The 22,271-nt window shown below is 59.0% G+C and overlaps 1 protein-coding gene across 30 annotated transcripts in view; it reads right to left on the bottom strand.

The window, feature by feature from the left end:
- FBRSL1 (fibrosin like 1) overlaps positions 1 to 22,271 on the bottom strand; it is an 83,703-nt gene that overhangs the window by 49,285 nt on the left and 12,147 nt on the right. For 28 of the 30 annotated variants that reach the window (XM_061142192.1, XM_061142193.1, XM_061142179.1 and 25 more), the window contains exons 2-3: positions 18,329 to 18,529; positions 1,385 to 1,489 (exon numbers count right to left, since the gene is read on the bottom strand). In XM_061142192.1, coding sequence (XP_060998175.1) covers positions 1,385 to 1,489; positions 18,329 to 18,529 — 306 coding nt within the window. Of the gene's footprint in view, positions 1 to 1,384; positions 1,490 to 14,825; positions 17,480 to 18,328; positions 18,530 to 22,271 lie in introns of those variants that run through there. The other 2 variants (XM_061142194.1, XM_061142181.1) reach the window with 2 other exon arrangements.

The following is a 22,271-nucleotide window of genomic DNA, read 5'->3' as shown; positions in this document are numbered from 1 at the left end:
GGAGGATGGGTGACCACTGCAGCCTGGACCACTCTGCTCAGCTCAGCTGGGGCCAGGGGACCCCTCCCCTCCCCAGGCAGACTCTGGTCAGGCCCCAGGCCAGTTCCTGGGGGTCTGCCAGGCCAAGCTCACCCCAGTGTGTGTGTGTGGGGCCCCTCACCCCCGGGGTAGCTCAGGCCCTGCTACTGGGCAGGGGGGGGGCGGGGCGGGGGAGGTGCCATAATTGCCCCCAAGCTTGCACACTCACGCTGCCTGTGCTGTGCCTACAATCTGCCTGCTCCCATCCTGGCCGGCAATTAGAGGAGTTCGAACTAGGGCAGCCCCCGCGGCCCCAGACAATTACCAGCCTATTTTCCCATCTTGTGGCAACAAGATCGGAGCCGGGCAATTAGGCCCTCCTCCTGGCCTCCCGCACCAGCCCTCCCCCAGCCCCCATTTAAATGATAATGAGAGACAACTCGTTCCATTTAGCCCTACAGAAAACCCATCTCCGCTAGGCCGCCACTCCTGCAGCTGGGGGTCAAGAAGACAAAGGCCTCTTCCAGGAGCGCTGCCCCCCACGGGGGGCTCTTCCGCCTGAGTCCTCACCGCGCCCCCAACCCAGGGCCCCTCAACCCCCACTCCCTGCCCTTGTAACACCTGCCCCATCCCCCTTCTTCAAGGTCTAGGGAGACCCAGCAGCCCTGGAGGAATACCCTGCACCCCCACTGCTGGCCACGTCCCACTGGGAGCCCTCGTGTGTTGCCTGGGTCATCCCCAAACTGGGTCCTAAGACGCCCTCTCCCCCGCCCCCTGGGACCTGAGCTCAGTGACCTTTTCAACAGGACACACCAAAGGGCGTCCCCAGACCCCGGCCAGCTTGTGCCTCAGAGGGGCACCCTCCCCTCTGTGTGGCCCCCAGTGGCAGAGACCTGGATGCTGGATGCCCCGTGCTGCTGCCAGCCTGAGCTGACAGGCGGATCCGCCTGGGCAGGCAGGAGTGTTTGCAGCTCATCAGTCCAGAAACGCACCCCCTGCCTCCACCCTTCTTTAGACACATCTGTAGGAGCTGTTTGGCATCCACAGCCCTGCCCGCCGCCAGCTGGGCACCGACCCCGAGCCTACCCCCCGCTGGAGAGAGGGACTGCACCCCAGCACGGTCGCCTCTACTTGCCCTGCTGTGCCTAATGGTTGGTCCTCGTTTAAATCCCTCCTAGTGGGGAGACCCCAGTTAGTAGACAGTCATGCTTTAAAGAAGGCAAATGCTAATTGTGAGCACAAAACCCTGGACTCAGACTCTGGGCCCCTAAGCAAATGGCTTGCAGTGTCCGCTGAAGGTTGGAGGCTGGCTGGGCAGTCACCCCAGGGACTTGGAAGTGTTCCCGCGAGCAGCTAGGGTACTCACATCACTGAGTTGGTCCCGAGAACTGCTCCTCCGGGAGCTGGTGGCTTCTCGGAAGCTGTCGCCGTCACTGTTGTGGTCGCCCCCTCTGGACACTGCAACCTTCATCTGGGGACAGGGAGAGATGAGAGACGGGCTCAGCACACACACCCTGCAGGGTGGGGCTGGGGCACAGCCAGGCTCAGGCTCCTCCCTCACCCCACCTGGTCCCTCTGGGCTGAAACCCGGGGAGGGGGGCGGCAGGGCAGAGCCAACCACTGACAACCCAGAAAGTACTGCCCATTCCTACCCAGAATGGGAAAGAAGAGCCCAGAGAGCAAAGGGTGAGCACTCAGTGGCATAAACTACTCTCAGTTCTGTCCTTTCCTCTGGCCGGCGGGCGACTGAAGACTCCTGGATGGGGAGTGGGCTGGTGGGTGGCTCCGGTCTTTTCCAGTCCGCCAGGGGCCCATGATCACGTGTCAAGACAGGCCTGCCTGAGGCAATTCATCTCTGCTCTCTGCAGGTACACCACTCCTGGGCCCCCTTCAGCCCTCACCACAAGCCAGGTCAGGGCTGTGAGGTCTGCAGAGTTGGGTGTGGACCAGCCACTCCCCTCACTGTGTCCTAGGGCCATTACTCAACCTCTCTGTGCCTCCGTTCTGTCATCTGCAGCACGAAGCAAGTAGTACCCACTGGGACAGCTACTGCTGGGTCAAGTATCTGCCAGAATCTCTGTAGACCAGCAGGCCCTCAGCTCCTTGCTCCTCACACAGAAGCCCTAGTTGGCTGCTCTGTGCCCACTTTACAGAGGAGGAAATCAAGGAGGGAGTTGATTAACCACTAGGGAGGTTAAGTGACAGTGTGGAAAGTGGATCCAGAAACCTGCCTGCGTTCTTTTCACTTGGAAATAGTTTCAAACCTCACCAAGCTGCAGGGCAGCGACACACATCACAGCCCCTGACCCTTGACCTCCGGGCCCAGGAAGTCACCACCCCGATCATGCCAGCCTCCATCCAGGTCTTGTCAGCTCCCAGCTGCCCTCCTGGACTCCCTGGTAGGACCCATTGAGCTTGGCTGTCCCACCACCTCCAGGTGGCTCCAGCTTCCTGGTTCTGGAACATTCCCATGGCTTTGTCTGGACATGCACCGACAGCCCAAACCTTCGACTGTCTGTCTGAGGTTTTCTAGCAACAGACCAAGGCCAGGGCTCCCAGCCAGCACACTGCCTAGCACCCAATGACCCCTGCTCCAGGTGCTGCTGATGTGCCTGCGGGGCAGCATGTGGCCTCTTGTCCACCCCCAGACCTCCCCGCCCAGAGCATATGCTCTCAGCTCAGGCGTGCCGAGAACCTGTGCCACGACCAGGGGCAGGGAGGCCCAGTCCTTCGCATCCAGCCATTTTTGTCGTAAGCATCCTTCAGCCCTTGAGACCTCAGCTAAGGTGGAAAGTCACAACGCGTCAGCCAGGTCCACCAGCTGTGCTCTGGGATATTCTCGAGTCTCCAGGAAACCCTCTCAAGACCTGAGCCCTTCTTCCTGCGGACCCCACGGTGGGCTCGCTCTCTCGAGGCTGCCCCTCAGAGCCCCTGCTCCCCAGGGCCAACCTAAGCCCTAGATGGGGTACGAGCTCACACAGCCACAGGCCCCTGACGGTGTGGCTAGCAGAGTGTAATCACAAAACGTAACTGGCACTCATCCACAGCCCGGGCCTGGGGGCAAGGACCCAGGGGAGGGCCCCCCTTCTGGGGAAGCAGGAACGGTGAGGGGGAAGCCCGGCCCTCAGTACCACCCTCCCATCCTATGGCAGGCCCAGGGAGGGGGCCCAGTCTCACGACAGGCAGAACCCCCCCACTGTGAGCCCAGGGGTCCCCAGCCTCACTAGCTCCACCCTGCACAGCCAAGTGGTGAGTGCACAGACCCGGGGCCAGTGCTGGCTCTCTGACTGTCCTTGAGCCTCAGTTTCCTCATCTGTGAAGTGGGGGTGTTGACAGGGCCCTTCACAGGCTCTATGGGGGTAAGAAGTTCTGTTTGTGAGTCTGAACCCTTCTCTAGCACCGAAAAGCCACCAGGTGTCACTGTTGTCACCAGCTGGAGACAGGTCTTTCTTGCTTCTGGACTCCATGACAGATCTTCCCAAAAGGAGTGAATATGGGGACTGGGGGAACTTCCTCACTGCCTTGCTGGCAAGGAGCCTCTGCAAGAAAACAAATGCCCTCATCCGGTGGTTTTCAAAGTGGGGTCCCTGGACATGCAGCATCAGCACCTGGGAGCTTGGCAGGAATGCAAATGAGCACTTCCGGGCCCCACTACAGACTCGCTGTGTCATCAGGTCCTCTGGGGGATCCTGGTGAGGCTCTAGTTGAGACTCTTGGTTCTGACCTTTAGTAATCACCCCCATGAACCCACTTTCACTACTGGGGGACAGTATTTCAGGTTGGGCTCGGAGCAGGGTCCCTGCCCAAGAAGAAGCCTGGACCCAGAGACGCTGTAAGGACAGAACAGGCCTGGCACAGTTGTGCAGGTTGCTCACTGTACAAAGACACCCAGCAAAGGGGGAGGGGAAGTGGAGGCTGAAGAACAGCCCACACACAGCTGAAAGGTGAGAAGGCAGGATGCCACATTCCACTTCATTCAGTCACATAAGTGATCTTCTCTCTAACCTGGACCCCAGAGAGGATTCCGTATCTTGACTCTTTGGTGATGCCCCGCAGGAGGAGGACAGGCTGGCGTCTGTCATCCTTCCTCAGGCAGTGGGTTTTAGCTCTGAAAGCCCCATTTCCCAGAAAATCCCATAAAACTGAGTACTGTGCCCTGGGAACCATCCCAACCCTGGACATACTGGGATGGCTGGTCACCTTCTCTTCCTTGGCCAGGCCCAAGCTGGACTCTGGCTGTCCTGTAGCCCCACCTGCTTCCCAGCGGCTCAGAAATGCTGCTGGCCAGCTATGCCAGAAGGCCAGGGATGCCATGCCTCCATTTTTAGCTGGAGGGATCAGATTCTGATCTGGGCCCTGATTGTCCTGGGAGGGCAGGTGGGAGCCCCTGTGTCTGGGCCCACCCCTGGGCCTTGTGGTCTATCCCTATGCCCACCAACCATCCTTTATCCATCCATTCATCCTTTACCCACCCATTCATCCTTTATCCACCCATCCACCCTTCCGCCCATCTACTTGTCCACTTAGCCATCTGCCCACCATCCATCCATTCATCCATCCATCCACCTATCCATCTATCCATGGGAAGATAGACCACTCACTACCCACCATTCACCTACCCATCCAAGGCCTACTGAGTGCCTGCGTATGAACCAGCCCTGTTCTGGGCAAGGAACATAAACAGACCCAAGTCCCCACCCTACCGAAGTCTACAAAGAGGCCAGCACATGAAGCACGTGGTCGGCAGACGTTCACAGGTGCTCCGGAAGGACAACAGCAGAGAAGAGCAAAGAAGGAGTCGCCAGGGAGGGCCTCACTGAGAAGACGACACTTCTGAAAGGTGATGAGGCAGGTCACGAGGCTATTGGGAAGGGTGGGGAGATGGCACTGCCAGAGCAATGCGGCTCCGTGGAGGAGAGGAGAGCCCTAATGAGCACTGGCAGTTTCTGTAAGTTGTGGAGAATTCCTGAACACGTAACAATTGGCTCATGCAAGGTGGCATACCACAAAAACATGTCCTCAGACTGGCAGGGGCAGGACTTCCCTTGAGACTGGTAGAAATGTGGAAATAGGGCCCTGCTCTCCACCAGGCAGGGTCAGAACACAGCCCTCAGAAGGGCAGGGAGAGGCCCTCCTCCCCTTAGATCAGCATGGCTGGGGCACTGCCATCGGAGCAAAGGTGAGGGACATCACCCTCAGACTGAGGCACCCCGGGAGCACCTGGGGCCCTACGCTTCCTGGCAGTAACAGAGAACCCCCTCATGTGACCCTTCCTGGGCAAGGCAACTCCCTAACCAGGTTCTGCAGCAATTCCAAGAGGAAGTGTCGCCTCCCAGGCGGGCTGCCAAGTGCTCTGGGCCACAAACAGGCAGCACGTGGTTCCACTTGACGCTCAGACCCACAGGGTGTGGGCGGTGGTGGTCAGTCCAGGAGGCGTGGCTGGGAAGGGGTCCAAGAGGTGGGACTTGGCAGTGTCCCCAGCCTATGTCACCAGGTGCCTTCCCCCTATGGGGGACAGGAAACTCCCTATGCCTGGGACACCCCAGGGCTCACTCAGGGGCCCCAGCATCCCTCACTCTAGCAGCGAGAAGACTCACTGGGACTCCTGACCCTTCACAGACCAGCTCCCACCAGGACACAGAAACAAAGGAGCACCAAGAGTCCCTGGATGGCCCCGCATGCCCTCAACAAGGCTTCTTCTGCCCACATCCCAACACAGTGCCTGCCTGCTCCTGAGAGCTGTCTGATGCTCTGTGCGTTCACCACCTTACCAAGACTCATGCCTGAAGCAGGATGCAGAGGGCCACCCCCCCACGCCTACCTAGAGCCCTGCCTCACAGATGGAGCAGAGATGCCCTCTGCAACATGCTCAACTGCTGCACACGTGCAGATGCACATGCCATCCATCCATGGTGAGAGTGGGAGTGGTGGCCCTAGAGTTTTGCAGTGTGCAACCTGAACAGCCATACGTGGCGGCCCCTGCGGGAGATCATGCCCCACCAGATGGCTTCACCCCCAGACACGTGTCATCCTATGGCGCTCTCAGGAGTGTACACGAGCACACACACACATTCTCAGGAGCTCTGGGCTCCGTCCCATGCCTCTCTCACCTTCCCCCCAACACCACCCCAGCCCAGGGGTGGGAGGTGCCCTCTGACACATGGCTGGTCTGCACTGGCCTCCAGGATGAGGAGAGGCCCACTTAGCCTCAACACCTACAGGCCTGGGAGGTGAAGGGGTGGGGATGGATTGGCTACAGACCCTGGGGAACCCTGAGAAGAGGGCTGTGGCTGAGGCCACCCATGGTCTCCTTCAAATCCGTGAGAGGACATGACCTGGGGGGTGAAGCGAGGGTCAGGCACCCACTAAGCATCAGCAACCACCCCTCAGCCCCTAGTCAGCCGGGCCACTATCCCAGGGAGAAGGAAGTCATGAAAGTACCCTCATGACATCCTTACATAAACAGAGCACAGGCTCCTGACAGCCGAGGCACCCCATTCCATGTCTACTCACAAACACCCACAAACATGCATGTGCACACGTCTGGCCTCCCAGCCCCAGGGGCCACATGGCAACCCAGGCGGGGGCAGAGACCCCTCCCCCTTTACCCCAATCTTCTTTCAGGGACTCCTGCACAAATAATGCCCCCTCTGGGGAGCTTTAAAACCACTGGGCCTCCTCAGGGATCAAACATTGTGGGTCTGGATCTCAGAGACCTTTCTGGGCCCCCCAGGTGACTCCTGAGTGCACCTCAAGGGCAAGTAGGCAGCCATAGGTCAAGCCCATAGCCCCCACTGGGCCCCTGCCAGCTGGGCTGGGAGGATGAGCTGTGTTTGTCCATGAGAACCGTGTTAGTCTTCTCGACCCCACCCTGGTCCCTGCTCATTCCAGCTGATTCCTGGTGTCGAGTGTGTTCTACAGGCTCCAAAGTGAGAGCCTGTTCCGTCTACCCGAAGCCCCGACTGAAGCAGGGCCTGAGGCCCCGCCTGTCCTGGGGATGGGGGCCCCCTCCCCCCTTGGGTGCCCAGCCCCTGGCCCCTCTGTCACGCTGGTACCTCAGTGCCCCAGGGCTATAAATGAGGCTCTGACCCGGAAGCCCGTTGCTGTCCAACTGCTTGCTCTGTCCACCAACATTCCCTGATGCTCAGTGGGGCCTCATGACCCCACTGAACCTGCACCTCCGCCCCATCTCGCACATGCCACCTCCCTCCCCCAGCACATGACAGCAGTGAGGTCAGCCCGTACTTAATTCTGTTCAACAGAACCCCACCCTCTGAGCTCCAGGTCTGTGCTCTGCCTCCAGCTCTGCGGGGAACCTGGGTTTTAGGAGAGGGTCACAGAGCACGGCTAGCCCAGGGAGGGGAACCTTTAGCAGACCATGCAAACACACTCACGAGGAGGGCTGGTGGGCAGGTGAGATGCTGGGGTGTGCAAGGAAGGCCAGGGCCCCCTCCCCACCTGATGAGGCCACCTGCAAGGCCTCTCCTTTGCACGCTCGAAGCACACCGCTCCAGGTCAGTGTGGAGGATGGTGTAGACCAGTGTCCCCCAGCCGACAGCAGCACCTGCTGGTGACGTGTGGTGCTGCAGCCACCGCGTGACCCGGGGGCGAGAGGGAGGGTTCAGGGCTGTGAGTCCGGGTGGAGGCTCCAGAAGGATGGAGTCCACTGTAAGGAGACCCTGGCTCTGGGCACGGCCCTGCTTCTCCCAGGAATCCTTTCCGATGCTCCCTCCACTCCCGCAACAATCAGGCTGGGCGAGGCCCCTCAGGCTCCCATGGCTCCAGGTGTCCCTGAGTGAGGCAGGGTCACTGGACGGCAAGTGCCCAGTAGGCAGGGGCTGTCCTTTGTCCCCACTACCTGGCAGGGGCCTGCCACCATGAGGAGGGGCCCCAGAGCCGGCACAGGGTCAGGAAGCAAGCTGCTGCCCTCGGAGGCTGGCCCTCCCTTCCCACTGTTCCACATCCTTCCCCTGGGACTTGGCCGAGTGGACAGCTGGGTGAGTGAAGCATGGAGCCGGATGGGGGATGGAGATGCACAACAGATTGTACAGAGGACACTGGCTGAGTTGAGGCCGCAACCCAAGGAGACACACAGCCAGCAGGCTCTGGGGACATGAGCCGTTTGTGAGCAAGTGCCATGTGAGTGTGTGGTCCCTCTTGCTGCGGGGTGGGGCAGTGCACCAGGTCCTGCCCCCACAGTCAGGCCAGTGCACTCTGGGGGTGTGGGCCATCAGAGCAGGGTCCTCTGGGCTCCATCTGGCCTCTACTCTCTGGCTGAGCCACTCAGCTTGCGCCATTGCTGTCCCCACCTGTCCCCATCTGTACAGCTGATTCAAGCCACAAGCACCTCCCTGCAGCTGCCCAGCCCCCCTCCAGCGCGAGCTTTGAAAAAAATACCTCAGCTCAAGTCACTGCGCAGCCTAAACCCCCCTCCCCGCCCCGTGGCCCCTCTGCGAGTGAGTGGTGTCCACACTGGCCCAGGCCCCATGCCATCCCCATCCCGGGGTTCTGGTCAGCTGACTCCTTGTCAGCTGTCCTTAGGCCTCAGGCTGGGTCACCTCCTAGATGAGGTCTCCCTGATCCGCTAGTCTAAAGCAGCCCCACTTGTTTCCAGGCAGGTCTGTTTTCACCCCAAATCCCCCAACTCATGTCATGTCTGGAATTCCAGCAGGTGTCTTAGTCACCGAGCCCAGACAGGGACCAACGACAAAGCCCAAAGAAGTATCCACCGAATGGGCCATGCCCTTGGCACCCACTCCCCTCAACCCTTCTCCCAACAGGGCCTCCCAGCAAGTCCCCCGTGTTCGTGAGGTTTCCGTGAGGGCCACATCTGAGAGCGGGGGTCTGGCTGTGCCAAAGCCAGGGAATGGCCAAGCACTCTGCCCACGGGTCCTGCCAGGATGGCTGCACCCAAGGGGATCAGGTGAGCCCGCCAAGGAGGCTGAAGACAAGACTCGCCTGTCCAGGCCCTGCCCAGGGGGCGGGAGAAACCATTCTATGAGGAATAACGATAAAGCAGTAACCGCGGTAACAACGGCATACGTGCCTATCTAGCAGGAACTGTGCACGTCAACTCAGTTTTCATCTCTACAACCCGAAACGCGTGCAGTATTGACAGCTCTACTTTACAGATGAGGAAAGAGGCCCAGAAAGGAGGGGTCACTTGCCTGGGGCCACCACAGAGCCTGGGCCTCTAACCATGGAACCACATCTCCGTGTGTGTGGCCACAGGTGGGCTGGCACAGAGCCAACAGTGACCTCACGATGAGGTGGGGTAAGGATGCAGAGCATCCCAGGGAAGCCCACCTCGGCAGCCCCCGCAAGCTACAGCCCAGGCCTCAGAAGAGCGGGAAGTGGGAGAAACCATCTGTGATAATGGCAGCCAGGCACTGTAGCGGCTAGCTAGGACCCACAGGAGTTCAAACTTTAACTGACTCACATAAAACTCTGAGGGAGTGCCACTGTCCCACTGTACAGATGAGAAAACTGAGGCACTGAGGGGCAGTCATCTGCTCAAGGCCACACAGCCAGCAGGTGTCAGAGCTTATTCCCCATCACGACATTCATCTTCCAGAGGGCGAGGGAATATTCTGGAAGGACTCTACCAAGCCCAGTATGAAACCTTGTGATTAGAAAACTCCTACACTGGCAAACATGGGCCCGGCAGACCGACGTGATGGTGGGCAGCACAGACAGGCCATGTGGATTGCGTCCAGAACTCTGCCCTGCTCTCACTCCCTGTGTTGACCAAGCGTTTGGGGCCCAGCCCTCTGCCAGGCTCGGGGTTACCAGGCCTGCTCGGGGGTGCAGATAAGAAACGGGCAATCACCACACTGCAGAGGGGTGAGCCCAAGAGAGGGGCATGGGAGCAGAGGAGGGGCGGTTAATGAGCCAGAAGGCAAGCAGGTCGGGGAGGAGGGAGAACTCAGACCACAAAGGCCCTTGTGGGGCACGTCCAGGAACCAAGACTTCCTGAGGGTTGGAGGGGAACTTCCAGGGTGCTTTCAGCAAGGGAAGGGAGTGCTCAAATGGGCCCCTTCGAGGAACCTCACCACCTGCAGACAGGCAGGAAGACTGGAGCTGGCTGTCTTCCAGAGAAAGGTCAGGGTCAAGGGCACAGATTCTGGAGCTGAGCCACCTGGTTTGAACCCTGGCTCCATCACTTTCCCTGCTTGTCTCGCACAAGTTATTCAGATGCTTTTTTTCTTTGGCTTCAGTATCCTCCTCTAAAAAATGGTACTAGCAATACACTGCCTCACAGGTGTGGTCACTGGGGACAGTGCCGGCTGTGAAAGGTCAGCTTTTCTTTGCTGGTAAGAGGTGGTGGGCTGGCAGTGAGGGGTAGACACGGACATCCAGTTTACAGAGTCAGTTTCTTTAACAGACACATGACTATTCAGATCATCTATTTCATCTTAGGGCTTCCCTGGGGACTCAGTGGTAAAGAGTATGACAGGGCTGTATACTGTCTCTCTGCTTATTTAACTTCTATGCAAAGTACATCATGCGAAATGCCGGGCTTGATGAATCACAAGCTGGAATGAAGCTGGGAGAAATATCAACAACCTAAGATATGCAGATGATACCAGTCTAATGGCAGAAAGTGAAAAGGAACTAAAGAGCCTCTTGATGAGAGTGAAAGAGGAGAGTGGCTTGAAACTCAATGTTCAAAAAACTAAGATCATGGCATCCGGTCCCATCACTTCATGGCAAATAGAAGGGAAAAAAGTGGAAGCAGAGATTTTATGTTCTTGGGCTCCAAAATCACTGTGGATGGTGACTACAGCCATGAAATTTAAAGATGCTTCCTCCTAGCTATGCTATTACAAACCTAGACTGTATTAAAAAGCAGAGACATCATTTTGTCAACAAAGGTCCATATAATCAAAGCTACAGTTTTCCAGTAGTCCTGTACGGATGTGAGAATTGTAACACAAAGAAGGCTGAGCACTGAAGAACTGATGCTTTCGGATTGTGGTGCTGGAAAAGACTCGAGAGTCCCTTGGACTTCAGGGAGATCAAACCAGTCAATCCTAAAGGAAATCAACCCCGAATATTCATCGGAAGGACTGATGCTGAAGCTCCAATACTTTGGCCACCTAATGTGAAGAGCCGACTCATGGGAAAAGACCCTGATGCTGGGAAAGACTGAAGGCAGGAGGAGGGGGACGGCAGAGTATGAGACGGTTAGACAGCACCACTAACTCAACGAACATGAATTTGCGCAAACTCTGGGAGACAGTGTAGGACAGAGGAGCCTGGTGGGTTACAGTTCATAGGGTCGCAAAGAGTCAGATAGGACTCAACGAGGGAATGATGGGACATTTCATCTTAAGTCTTGTTTTGGTAAGTTGTATTTTTCAAAAACTTTGTTCTCAGCTAAGTTTTTCAATTACTGGGATAAAATTGTTTATGTCCCATTCTTTCAATGTCTGTAGCACCTGCAGTGGTATTTCCATTTTAGTTCCTGATGTTGGTAATTCGTGTTCCTTTTTGCTTGATCAACCTAAGTACGGGGGAGTTCTCAATTTTGTTGATGCTTTCTAGGAAACAATTTTTGGTTTTGTTCATTTTCTCTATTGCTTGCTTTCTTGATCATTAATTATGCTCTTGTTCGGACTCCTCCCTTTCTTCCATATGACACTCTTGCTCTTGTAGCTTCTTCAGGTCACTCATCTTGAACTCGTCTTCTTTTCCAACATAAGCACCAAAGCTAGAGGTCTCACTCTGAACACTGCTTTGGTTGCACCCTATTAGGTGCATTCTATATGGTGAATTCTTACTTCCACCCTAATTTTCTAATGAAATGCTGTTCAGAAGGAGAGTTAGGAAGTGGAAGCAAAGGGCTGGCCTGGGTGGGGAAGTGGGCAGTGGAAGATGGCTCCCTATTCCTGGCCCAATCCCTGGGGCAGATGCCGAGCTCCCCACTGAAGTGAAGAAAGCTCTGGAGCTGTTCTTGCTCGGGCTAGCTCAGTGAGGGGGCTGTGGCTTCTGGGGTGGAGGGTATTGGCCCTGGATACACAGACCTGATACTCACAGGGGAGATTTTAGGCTGACAGGTGCTTGGCTTTGCGGCCCAGTGGTGGGGGTTCAAACCAAGGGCTGGCTGAGTGCAAGAATGAGAAAACCAACAAGAGTGGCAAGTGTGAGGAGACAGTGAACTTGGGAAAGACACCTTTCTGCCTCTGAGCCACACTGGGCTAGTCTGAGGCCAACTGAGAAAGGGCTGCATGAGGAAGAAATGCGCTGCCTTTCCAAGACTTGGTATAAAAATAAAACAGAATATTCCACTGTTAATTTTCATACTGACTACATATTGAAATGATACTACTTAGAATACAGTCGTCCTTTGGTGTCCATGGGAGGTTGATTACCGCTGAGCCACTGGCGAAGCCCCCCAGGAGCCCCCTACAGATACCAGAACCCCACAGATGCTCAAGTCCTTTATATAAAATGATGCAGCCCCAGTCAGCCCTCTGCATCCGTGGATACACAGTGCTAACGGTATACGGAGTTAAAATATGTTAGGGTTAATTTTGTTTCTTTTTTAGTGTGGCTCCCATCACAGTCCCAGCAAAGGGAGCTGCTCTAAGCTTCTGCAGAGTCAGAACCTGCCTTTTATCAAGGCACCTGGGACCCCCCCAGGAGTTTGGGTGGTGCCCCCTCAGTCTCAAGCCCCTCTAGTCCCACCCCCAGAACAGGCTTCATGTCAGGCCCCTCAGGCAAGGGCAGGTGGCTAGACACGGACATCATCTTCCTCAGATGCCCCAGCTCCCGCCCTGGTGAGCTGCTAGGGATGTTCTGTGGTCAGTGTAGCCTCTGGCTGGAGGAGGCGGGCCACCAGCTCCCCTGCCCAGCCAAGTGTCTCAGCATGATACATTAAGGGACTGCGTCACATTCCATGTCTGCCTGATCACAAGCTCCCTGGGGCAGGGTGATCTGCCTTGGTCAAGATGCATCGTGTGCCTGGAGCTTTAGGTGCTGACAAAGTCCTTGTGCAGTGAGTGGCTGGTCCAGGGGCCTATCCTCCCCAGGGCGTCCCCCACGTGAAGGAGCAGAACTCATGGGGAATGACTAGGCGCTCACCTGGGGAGCACCTCTGTGCTCAAGAGAGCTGTGCACGCACACACAGGGAAGCCCCGTTCACGGCAGCCAACAAGCAATCTCCTCCAGGAAACCGCCAGCCTGGACCAGGTGTCCCGGTGGACGCTGGAGGTGGCGTGCGATCCCCTTAGAGGGCTGGAAGCCTGCGAACTCATCGGGGTCACCCGTGCTCATGCCCTTCCCCACCCACTGGGTGGATCCCAAGGGGTCTTGTTTAGTAAGTTTCATCTCTGTTGCTTTTGGACAGACCACCCCTTACTCAACCTGACAGTAAAACCACAACCGCCATCACACATCACAGGATTAATGGTGACCAGGCGTCGCATCAGGGGCTCCCGTACAGGAGGCACATGTCCCCGCCCCACAGCCCAGTCTGCAGAAGGGGAGGTGGGCCGCACGGTCCAGAGGAGAGGCCCCAGTAGAGCACTGTGCTCAGGCTCCAGTCTCCATCCGAGGGCTCCCCGGGGCAGCACAGGGCCTCCCCAGACCCGCAAGGCAGCACCCCCCTCAAAGACCCCAACTCCACCCATCAGGCCAGGCTGCCCCATTCTCCCCACGACGAGGTGGGCCACATCGCACACCCTTGGCTTCAGGGCCAGTACAACTGCCAGGGCCCAAACCTCTGCCAGCAGGCCATGCAGAGCCCACACAGCTGTACCCTTTGGCCAGCAAGATGAGTCATCAAATTAGAATTAGCCACCAATGTTTGAAAAAAACCACTGAATCCACAGAAAAACCCAGGTTTCCCATTGTTCTCAGAAAGACAGATCTGGCCACACTGGACCACCTATATTTTTTCATGGCAACATGGGTCCCCCAGGACACGACGCATGTGATCCAGTCCCCTCTATGGCCAGTGGATGCCTCGCCCAAACGCACATCCCTCAGGGTCCTGGCACTTTGAACCTGAGGCCAACGGTGACCACAGTCATGTGGGGGTTAGAGAGCCCCGCTAGGTCTGGATGGAACCCAAGTCCCTTCTTCAGCAGTGATCACACAAGGGACAGCCCCCACCCCCACCCACCACAGAGTTTACCCACGGCGGGGTGGGCTCAGCCCTCTTTCCCACCCCTCTCCTGCCATCAGAGATGGTGCCCCCAAGAGATGTGTTTCAGCCACTAAGTGGCACCTAAGTACTGCAGCCAACATTCCCAGAGCACAAAGGCCTAGAAAGGTGGCGACCAATTGTCCACTCCTGGCCTGCCCCGCCCGAGACACGCCCAGACAAGAACAGGCACAGGGCCTGGAGGCAGAGATGCTCAGACTGCACCTGGGTTGAGAGTTCAGGGTAGTGGGAGGGTGGCAAGGCCACCCTCTGTGAACAACGGGATAGTGGGAGTTGATGACAAGATCTCAGAAGCACCTTCAGTGGCATGGAGAAAAAGACCCCGGTGGGGCTCCAAGAAACAGGACAGGAGGAGCTGGTCCATTAAGTAGGGTGCCAGGAGGGCGTGGAGGGTCATTACGGCGAGCTGCAGCCCCCAGGCCCACACCATGTGGCATGGTGAGCCACGTCCGGGCCAGGCGCCCCCCTGCCTGGGCACCCCCTCCCCTGGCTGCTCTCCTGCAGCTCAGCTGAAATGGAATAAACAAGAGGCAAGTCCAGATGTGCAGAAAACCACTTGTTGGAATAAATCACTTTCCATACGACACATACTATGTTAAATTACAAACACTGATGCTATTATAAAAATAATGGCACAGCACTTTTTATTTTCTTTAATCAGAAAAATATGTCCCATGTTTCTGGGAGGGAGACCAGGTATCTGCAGGCCCTGCTCTGGGTGTCAGGGTCTTCACAACCAAGCAGGGAGGAAGGCTTGAGCCTGGAAACCGGGGTGGGGTGGGGTGGGGTGTGAGGGGCAGGGTGTGTGTCTGTGGCCTTCAGGAACCAGGTCACTGCTACAAGTGGCCATCACAGCCGCGTGAGACGAGCGCACACAGCACTGAGCCCTGGTGGCCGACGCTGCTCTCCCACCTGTGCCGGGACTCCAGGGGCAAAGGGTGGATGACCCTTGAGTGCAGACGTGGGTCTGGTGGCGGGGTGGGGGTGCGGCAGAGAAAGCCTTGTAGTGTGAGGTCCTGACGGGGAACGTCCTGGGGGGCCAGGAGCCAGAAAGCTGTAGGGGACCAGTAGGAGGCTGGGAGCGGACATTCTGGGAATGGCCTTGGCCCTGCAGGCTTTCTTGGCCCAAAGCTGGGGGTGGGTGGGTGGGAGACTCTGCCTTCCGCCTCACTGCCCAGCCACCAGGGTGGAAACAGACTCCCGAGGCAACCCTCCTTGGCACCAGCAGACCCTACTCAACCATGGATGGCCCTGAGCATCCTTCAGGCCCTCTCCACGTCACAGGACCCTGGAGCTGGACAAACACGACCCTTGGCCAGAGGGCAGGCAAGCAGGGGCCCGGGCCTGGCTCTGCTTGTGCCCACTTAGTGCCTGGTGAGGGGCGTGGGGAATGCACACTGGCCAGATGGAGCGGGGCCCAAGGAGGGCAAGCCCTACAGCTGGCACACCTCCCAAAATCTCACACACAGACACACTCTCTCTCCACGGACACGTGCACACTTGCAGACCACACATCGCGTACATGCACACACTCACTCTCTGAACAGTACACCTGGGCATGGAACTCCAACACTGAAGGACACGTGGGCACTTTAGAGGCACAGAGAGATGCTGAAGGATCACCCACCCCCAACCCCAAGCCTGAGCCCTTGGGGGTAGCTGTGTTCCCTCTCCTGGAGGCGTGCATGTCACAACGCAGTGGGCATGGTGGGGGTGAGAATGTGGGAGGTGGGAAGGTGCTGAGGTTCTTTCCTCTCTTCCTGGCACAGGGGGGCCTCAGATTGGTGGCGGCCCTGAAGGGGATTCCCGCCTCTGCTGAGCCTTAGCTTCCAACCACAAACAGCCTGGCCTGTCTGGAGAAGGCCTCTGACCAGTCTGACAACACATCTCAGGCTGCAGGGTAAGGGGGGCCTTGGCCCGGCTCAGCAGAGCCACACCTGGGGTGGTCTGGGAAAACAGGTGTCAGGCTCCAGGGCTCACGGACGGGGCCTGGCGGGCCACCGCAGGGGTGGAGGATCGAGTCCGTCGTGACCTCAGGGGCTGGCAGGGTTGGCCCGGGGCCAGGAGGGAGAGCTGGGGCTGATGGGCCCGCACCAGATTCAGCAGGGACTGCCGTGGCTGGCTCGGGGGCCCCAGGAGAGGCCGGCGGGGTGGAGCTGGCCGACCCAGAAGTGAGGGGCGCTCAGGTAAGGGGAGTAACGGCTGGGGCTTGCAGGGCTGGCTCGGGCCCAAAAGTGACCGCAGGGGCTGGCAGGGCTGCTCTGGGCCCAAGAGTGGCCGCTTTCGTCGGCAGGGCTGTTCTGGGCCCAAGAGTGGCCGCTTGGGCGGGTGAGGCTGTTCTGGGTCCATGAGTGGCCGCTTTTGTTGGCACGGCTGTCCAGGGCCCAGAAGTGAAGGTTTGGGGGGGCCAAGCTGCTCTGGGGCTTCAACTAACTGCTGGGAATGATTGAGACCAAGCAGTGACCGCCGGGGGCGGCTGGGCTGGCCCAGGAGGGATCTTCGGGGCTGGGATGGGGCTAGGAACGCCCGCCGGGGGCAGCAGCACTGGCCTGAGTGTGAGCTGGTGGGCCGGCGACGTGGACGCAGCATGAGGAGCGACTGGGGGGGCTGACACCGCTGACACTGGGCTAGCAGTGATCGAAGGGGCCGGCACCGCTGTCCTGAGGATGCCCTGTTGGGCTGGCCGCGGAAACACGGGCCCACCCCTGACCGCACGGGCCAGCAGCGGTGCCAGAGGGCCAGCAGGGACCGACAGACGTGGCATGGGACCAGGATGGACCGCAGGGGCCGGCAGCGGTGCCATGGGGCCAGGATGGACCGTAGGGGTCGACAGAGGTAACACGGGGCCAGGATAGACCGTAGGGGCCGGCAGCGCTGCCATGGGGCCAGGAGGGAGCGCAGGCGCCGGAAACGCTGCCTGGGGGCTAGTGCCCAACGCGGCTGGTGGGGCTGAGCTGGGAGTGACCGCTGGGGCCGGCAGGGCTGATCTGGGGCTGGAAGCAGCTGCTGGGGCCGGCAGGGCTGACCTGGGCCCAGAAGTGACCGCCGGGGCTGGCAGGGCTGTCTTGGGCCCAGAAGTGACCGCTGGGGCCAGCTGCGCTGACCCGTGAGTGGCCGCTGGGGCTGGCAGGGCTGCCCGGGGTCCGGGGAAGCCCGACGGGGCTGGCAGCGCTGACACGGGGCTGGGAGTGACCCCTGGGGCTGGCTGGGCTGGAGCTGCTGCTGGCGCTGGGCCGGGCCGTTCTGGTCCCAGTGGTTGGCTGGGAGCGGCCCCCCTTCTGGGGAGCACACCTGCATGGAAGAAAGAGCACGTGTCCACCTGGGCAGGTGTGTCTGCAGACCCCCCATCCAGCCCGGGTCCCTGAGACATGCTGCCCCTCACCAGCATTCCAATCCCCAAGGGAGTTGAAAGTGGAGTGTGAAACACCGAGAAGAACCCCCTCTCTGAAAAGAAGGCGCAAACCAGTGAGTCCCTGAAGAGGAAAGCAGCTGCAGTGCTGAGCCGACACCTAGGACAGAACCCTGCACTCTGGGAGATAAGCCCCTGGCCCCAGTCTCCCTGCCCCATGCCAGCTGGGCTCTGGGTAACAGCAAGGATCACCCCCCACTGAGGGCCCGCTCCCAGCGGGGCTGCTCCTTGCGCCTAGACCACCAAACAGAAGTGATGTGACTCCCCTCGTCTTGCAGACACTGCGCTTCGTATAAGTTTAGCACATGGAGAGCACCCAGCAATGAGCCTGGACCCCACGCATTACAGACACGCTGGACACCCTGTAGTCGGCGGAGCCTGACAGACGCAATGGGGAAACGGGGCCAGCCTATCAGCGGTGCACCCTCCCGTCCCGCCTGAGCCAAGAACCCCCCAGCCCCCAGTTCCTGGCCTGGTGTGGCCTCTCTCTGGCTGTGACCCACCCGAGGTGTCTCTTGCCTCTATTCAGGACCCTTAGACTTCCGGCGGATGGGCGCCCCTGGCCCTAGTCCACGTGTGCCCCATACCCCACCCCCGACAACGACGGAGCACGTTGCCAGGGAGGCCCAGCTGCCGATGGGTGGTGTCCAGGTGCTGGTGTGGCCCATAGGCTGCCCGGGGGCAGAGGGCACAGAGCCCATGGCTCTGAGTGGGAGGGGCCCGGGGCTCACCTGCTTGGTGGGCTGCAGAGGGACCTTCTTCTTCCCTCGGTCACAGGGGGTCTCCAGGTCCTGCTCAGAGCTGCCTGCCTCCAGGGGCCGCCCGTTCTCACTTGGCTCTGCAGATGGGCAGTTCTCTGCCTCCCGGGGCTTCTTGACAAGGCGGCGTTCCCACTTCTCCTTCCGCTCGTGTGGCTTCAGGGCCATGTCCTTCTGCGGGGTGAGGAAGAACAAAGCCAGTTAATCGGTGGTGACACATGGTTCCGAGTGTTAGCTATCCCACCTGTGACACCACGAGAGACTATGTTGTGCCAAAGGTGGGGCCCTGGGCACGTGACAGCACCCACCTGGAGGGGCCGCAGCCCACGCCGCCCTCACAGCGGGCTGTCAGGCTACCACTCTAAGCTTGCGAAGGAGCCTCCCACCCTGGGAGGGCCGCGTGAGGGGAGTGAAGGGAGATGGAGGGACGGGTAGGGCACAGATGGGTCAGATGAGTATGGGCGGGCCTGTCAGGACTGGGGGTTTGGGGAAGAAGACTGGGGTGTTTCCCAAGGAGCCCAGCCAGTAATAGCGTGCCCTGATCCCCGGCCTAGTGTGAAGTCTCGACCAAACTCACAGGAAGCAGGCACTGAGACTGGTGGCCGTGCTGGCCTCTGTGAGACATGGCCCATCCTGGGAGTAACCCTTGGATTCCCAGTCTGAGACCAGGGTGAGCCCTGGGCTGAGGGCCATTACCACAGTAGCTGGCCAAAGGCAGAGATGTTGCAACTCCAGCAGCCTCCTCCTCTGGTCCTGAGCCACCCGTGGGTCTATCAGCCCAAATTCCCTGCAGCCTGGCATCCTGACCGGATGGGAGCTGACCTGGGAAAGCAGTCTCCATCTCAGCCAGGCGTGCAGGGCTTCAGTGAGTGACCCCAGATCCAGCCCTAGAGCAGAGAGGTGGGCCAGCCCTGCTCACATCTGTACCCAGTGCCTGGAGCTGAGCCTGACACACAGTGGGTGTTTAACAAGCATGTGCTACACTGATGCTGATGACAGTGTGGTCTCACATCCCATCAAGCCTCTGCACAGCCTGCACAGCTCCTGCTATGCAGAGGTCTAGACGCCCCGCCCCGCCCCGCCCCCCCAAAACACACACAGCCCTGCCCACGTGCCCGGAACCCAGGAGGGCCTGGCACTGACATGTACTAGCAGGTGAGGTGCCTCTTGCTGGCACCCACAGAGGCTGGAGATGGCTCCAGCACCACTGGGCTGCTGAAGAGAGAGGCAAGGAAAAGCCAACAAGGGGCTCAGCAGACTCCAAGAGCATTTGTCCAGGGAGGAGGTGGGGAGGAAAGCCTGAATGAGCGCAATGGTGACTTTATCCCACAGCCCTGCAAGAAGTGTCCCCAGGCATGTAAGCGGGTGGCAGGAAGGACAAGGTCCCAGTCTGCTCTGGTCCCCTGGACTGGAGGCAGGAAACTGGAGGTGTGCTTGCCGGGTGGGGTCCTCCAATTCAGGGTCCGCAGCCACCTCAAGAAGACTCCCCATGTCCCTCTTCCCACCCAGTGACTGGGACCCACACTTTCCAGAATTCACCAGGGGTGCCAATGAGGCCAACCAGACTGGAGCTGTTCCTCCAGACACAGAAGCACCCTGACTGCCCTGTCCGATGTGACCCATGGCCCGGCCGGGAGCAACCATGTCCAACTTCAGCCTGACTGACCACCCAGTTCCGTGGCTGCACACTGCGGCAGTAGCAGATCCCTCCTCTCTCCCAGGCCCAAACCCACAGGCACACAGACTTGGAGCTCGAGGAGGATGTGGGGAGTGAAATGCCATTCATAGCCTCTCAAGAGGAAGCATGCTGCACCCTGTGACGCCTGCCCCCTCACCAAGCGCTGGCACACTCACCTTCCTGCACGCCCCTGCCCTATCCTCAATGTCAACTCAGGGGTATCAGGAAGAGAGAGGGATGGTGTCCCAGTGGGGATGGGGGCTCCTAAAGGTCAGCTGAGCCGTGGGGCCACAGGTGGGGCACCTGTCCTGGGACATCCATGAGGTCAGACACCATGCCACGCAGCAGTCCTATCAGCCTGGAACTCAGGTCCCCACTGATGACCTGCCAGGCCCACAGTTGTGGATCTGACCAAAGTTCCAAAGGCAGATTCTGCCTGAGTGGCAAGGGGGACCCAGACTTGCTGGGTGCAGAACAGCCCCCTTCCCATGCTCACACTCTGGGCTATCAGACCCCAGAGACACCCACATGTCACCTGCACTTTTGCAGCCGCCTCTGGAACCCCCCAGGGCACCAGCTTGTCTCAGTCGGAAGGGGCTACTCCCCAACTCATGCCCTGCTGACAAGAGTCCCTGCTGATCCCAGGACTTCCCATGCCTACCCCTCCCATAGGAATCAGGCCAACTCATTACAGTGGCAGTGAGCGCCAACTGTATGCCAGCTCGGCTCCAGGCACCTATGGTAAGATCAGGAGGGAGCCGGCCCATCAGGCGAGTTGTCACGACTCCCAAAAGGAGAGAAGGCTAATGCAGACAAGGAAGTGGAAGGGAAGGAGCCACTTCAGAGGTGCATGCCTGTCTCCTGGGGACAGGAGGGAGGCCAAGAGGAAGGCTCTGACATCTGACAGCAGTCAGCAGCTGGCCCTGCATATGGCCACGGGCTTCCCTGGGGAACAACACTGATGCTGTGCCTCCACTGACAGAAAGCACTGGTGAACACAACAGCTCGCTTCCCACACACAGGGTACTCAATAAATATGGACTCCTGGCGTGCCCATGACACATGAATGCCAACCCCTTTACAGACAGAGGCCAAGGCCCAGAGAAGTCCAGAGAGATTCCTGGTCACCCAACTGTTCCCACCCAGGCCCTGGAAAGCAGCGAGGCCCCCAGAACCCCCACCTGTCCACCGGCGCCAGGCTGCAGGTCTGTCCCCTCAGAATCTCCCCCCAGCCTCCCATCTGAAGGTGGAAAAGGCCATAACCCCACTCAGAAGGCTTCCTCAGGGCAGGGCGGGGCTTTTGTCCCACGTAGGTCTTCGGCAGACGGGACTGGGCTGGCCCACATGCAGGGAGATGCCTGCCACACTCAGTCTACAGATGGAAATGCAACCTCGTCCACACACCCTCCCGTCTGACCGAGCACCTGTGGCCAGGCTGACGCAGCACTCGACAACACAGGAGGCATGGGCAGACGCCACCTAAAGGGCCCACAGGTATGGGGAGGCGGGGCTTTGAGGCCTCTCCCCCACCCCCCACAGGTGTGCACATGCACACCCAGATCCCGCAGCGGGGACAGGAGGCTGGGGCGGAGTCCCCACGCAGGACACTGCAGCTGCGCTGAGCGGGCCCCTGGGCCCAATCTCCCATCCCTTGGAGCCCCGCCCCTTCCCAACACGGGCGCTGTGACTTTCTTGTTGACACAGAAAGTGGCAAGCTTTCTCTCCCCACCCTCCCGTGGACCACTTCATTCTGGAAAGAGTAAGCCTCCTGCCCCTGTGTGGCCTGATCCTGAGGTGTGCACCTCATGCGTCACTGTGGGCTGAGCTCTCACAGGGAGGAAGGAGCAAGCTCCCACCTCAAGAGCCTTCTTAGGGCCATCCAAGGCCACTTTTGACCTACATGGCCGAAGTTACAAAGGCTGTTTCTGGTCCAGGGGATAACCTCTGAGCTCTCACGTCTGAGCCCCAGAGAGAGAGAACAGGGCTGCCTGTGACAGAAGTCTGAGCAAAGGGAGAGAATGTGTGGACGGTCCACCACCAACCATGAAACCTGCAGAGGCAACCTGCCCTAAGGGGTCACATGGGGGGGGGGGGGATCTGTCTTTCTAACAAGCATTTGTGGAACCAAGGAGACAAAATGGGCTGGACAGACAGGGAAGGGAAGCAAGCATGGGGGTGACTTATGCGGTGGGTGCTGCAGATAGAACCTCCTCCGGGACCCCACCCTCTCCGGGCCGG

Source organism: Dama dama, chromosome 5, assembly GCF_033118175.1.
Source record: "Dama dama isolate Ldn47 chromosome 5, ASM3311817v1, whole genome shotgun sequence".
In the NCBI taxonomy this organism is placed as follows: domain Eukaryota; kingdom Metazoa; phylum Chordata; class Mammalia; order Artiodactyla; family Cervidae; genus Dama; species Dama dama.
Note: the sequence above shows the minus strand (reverse complement) of the source record. Positions and strands in the feature narration are given on the sequence as shown.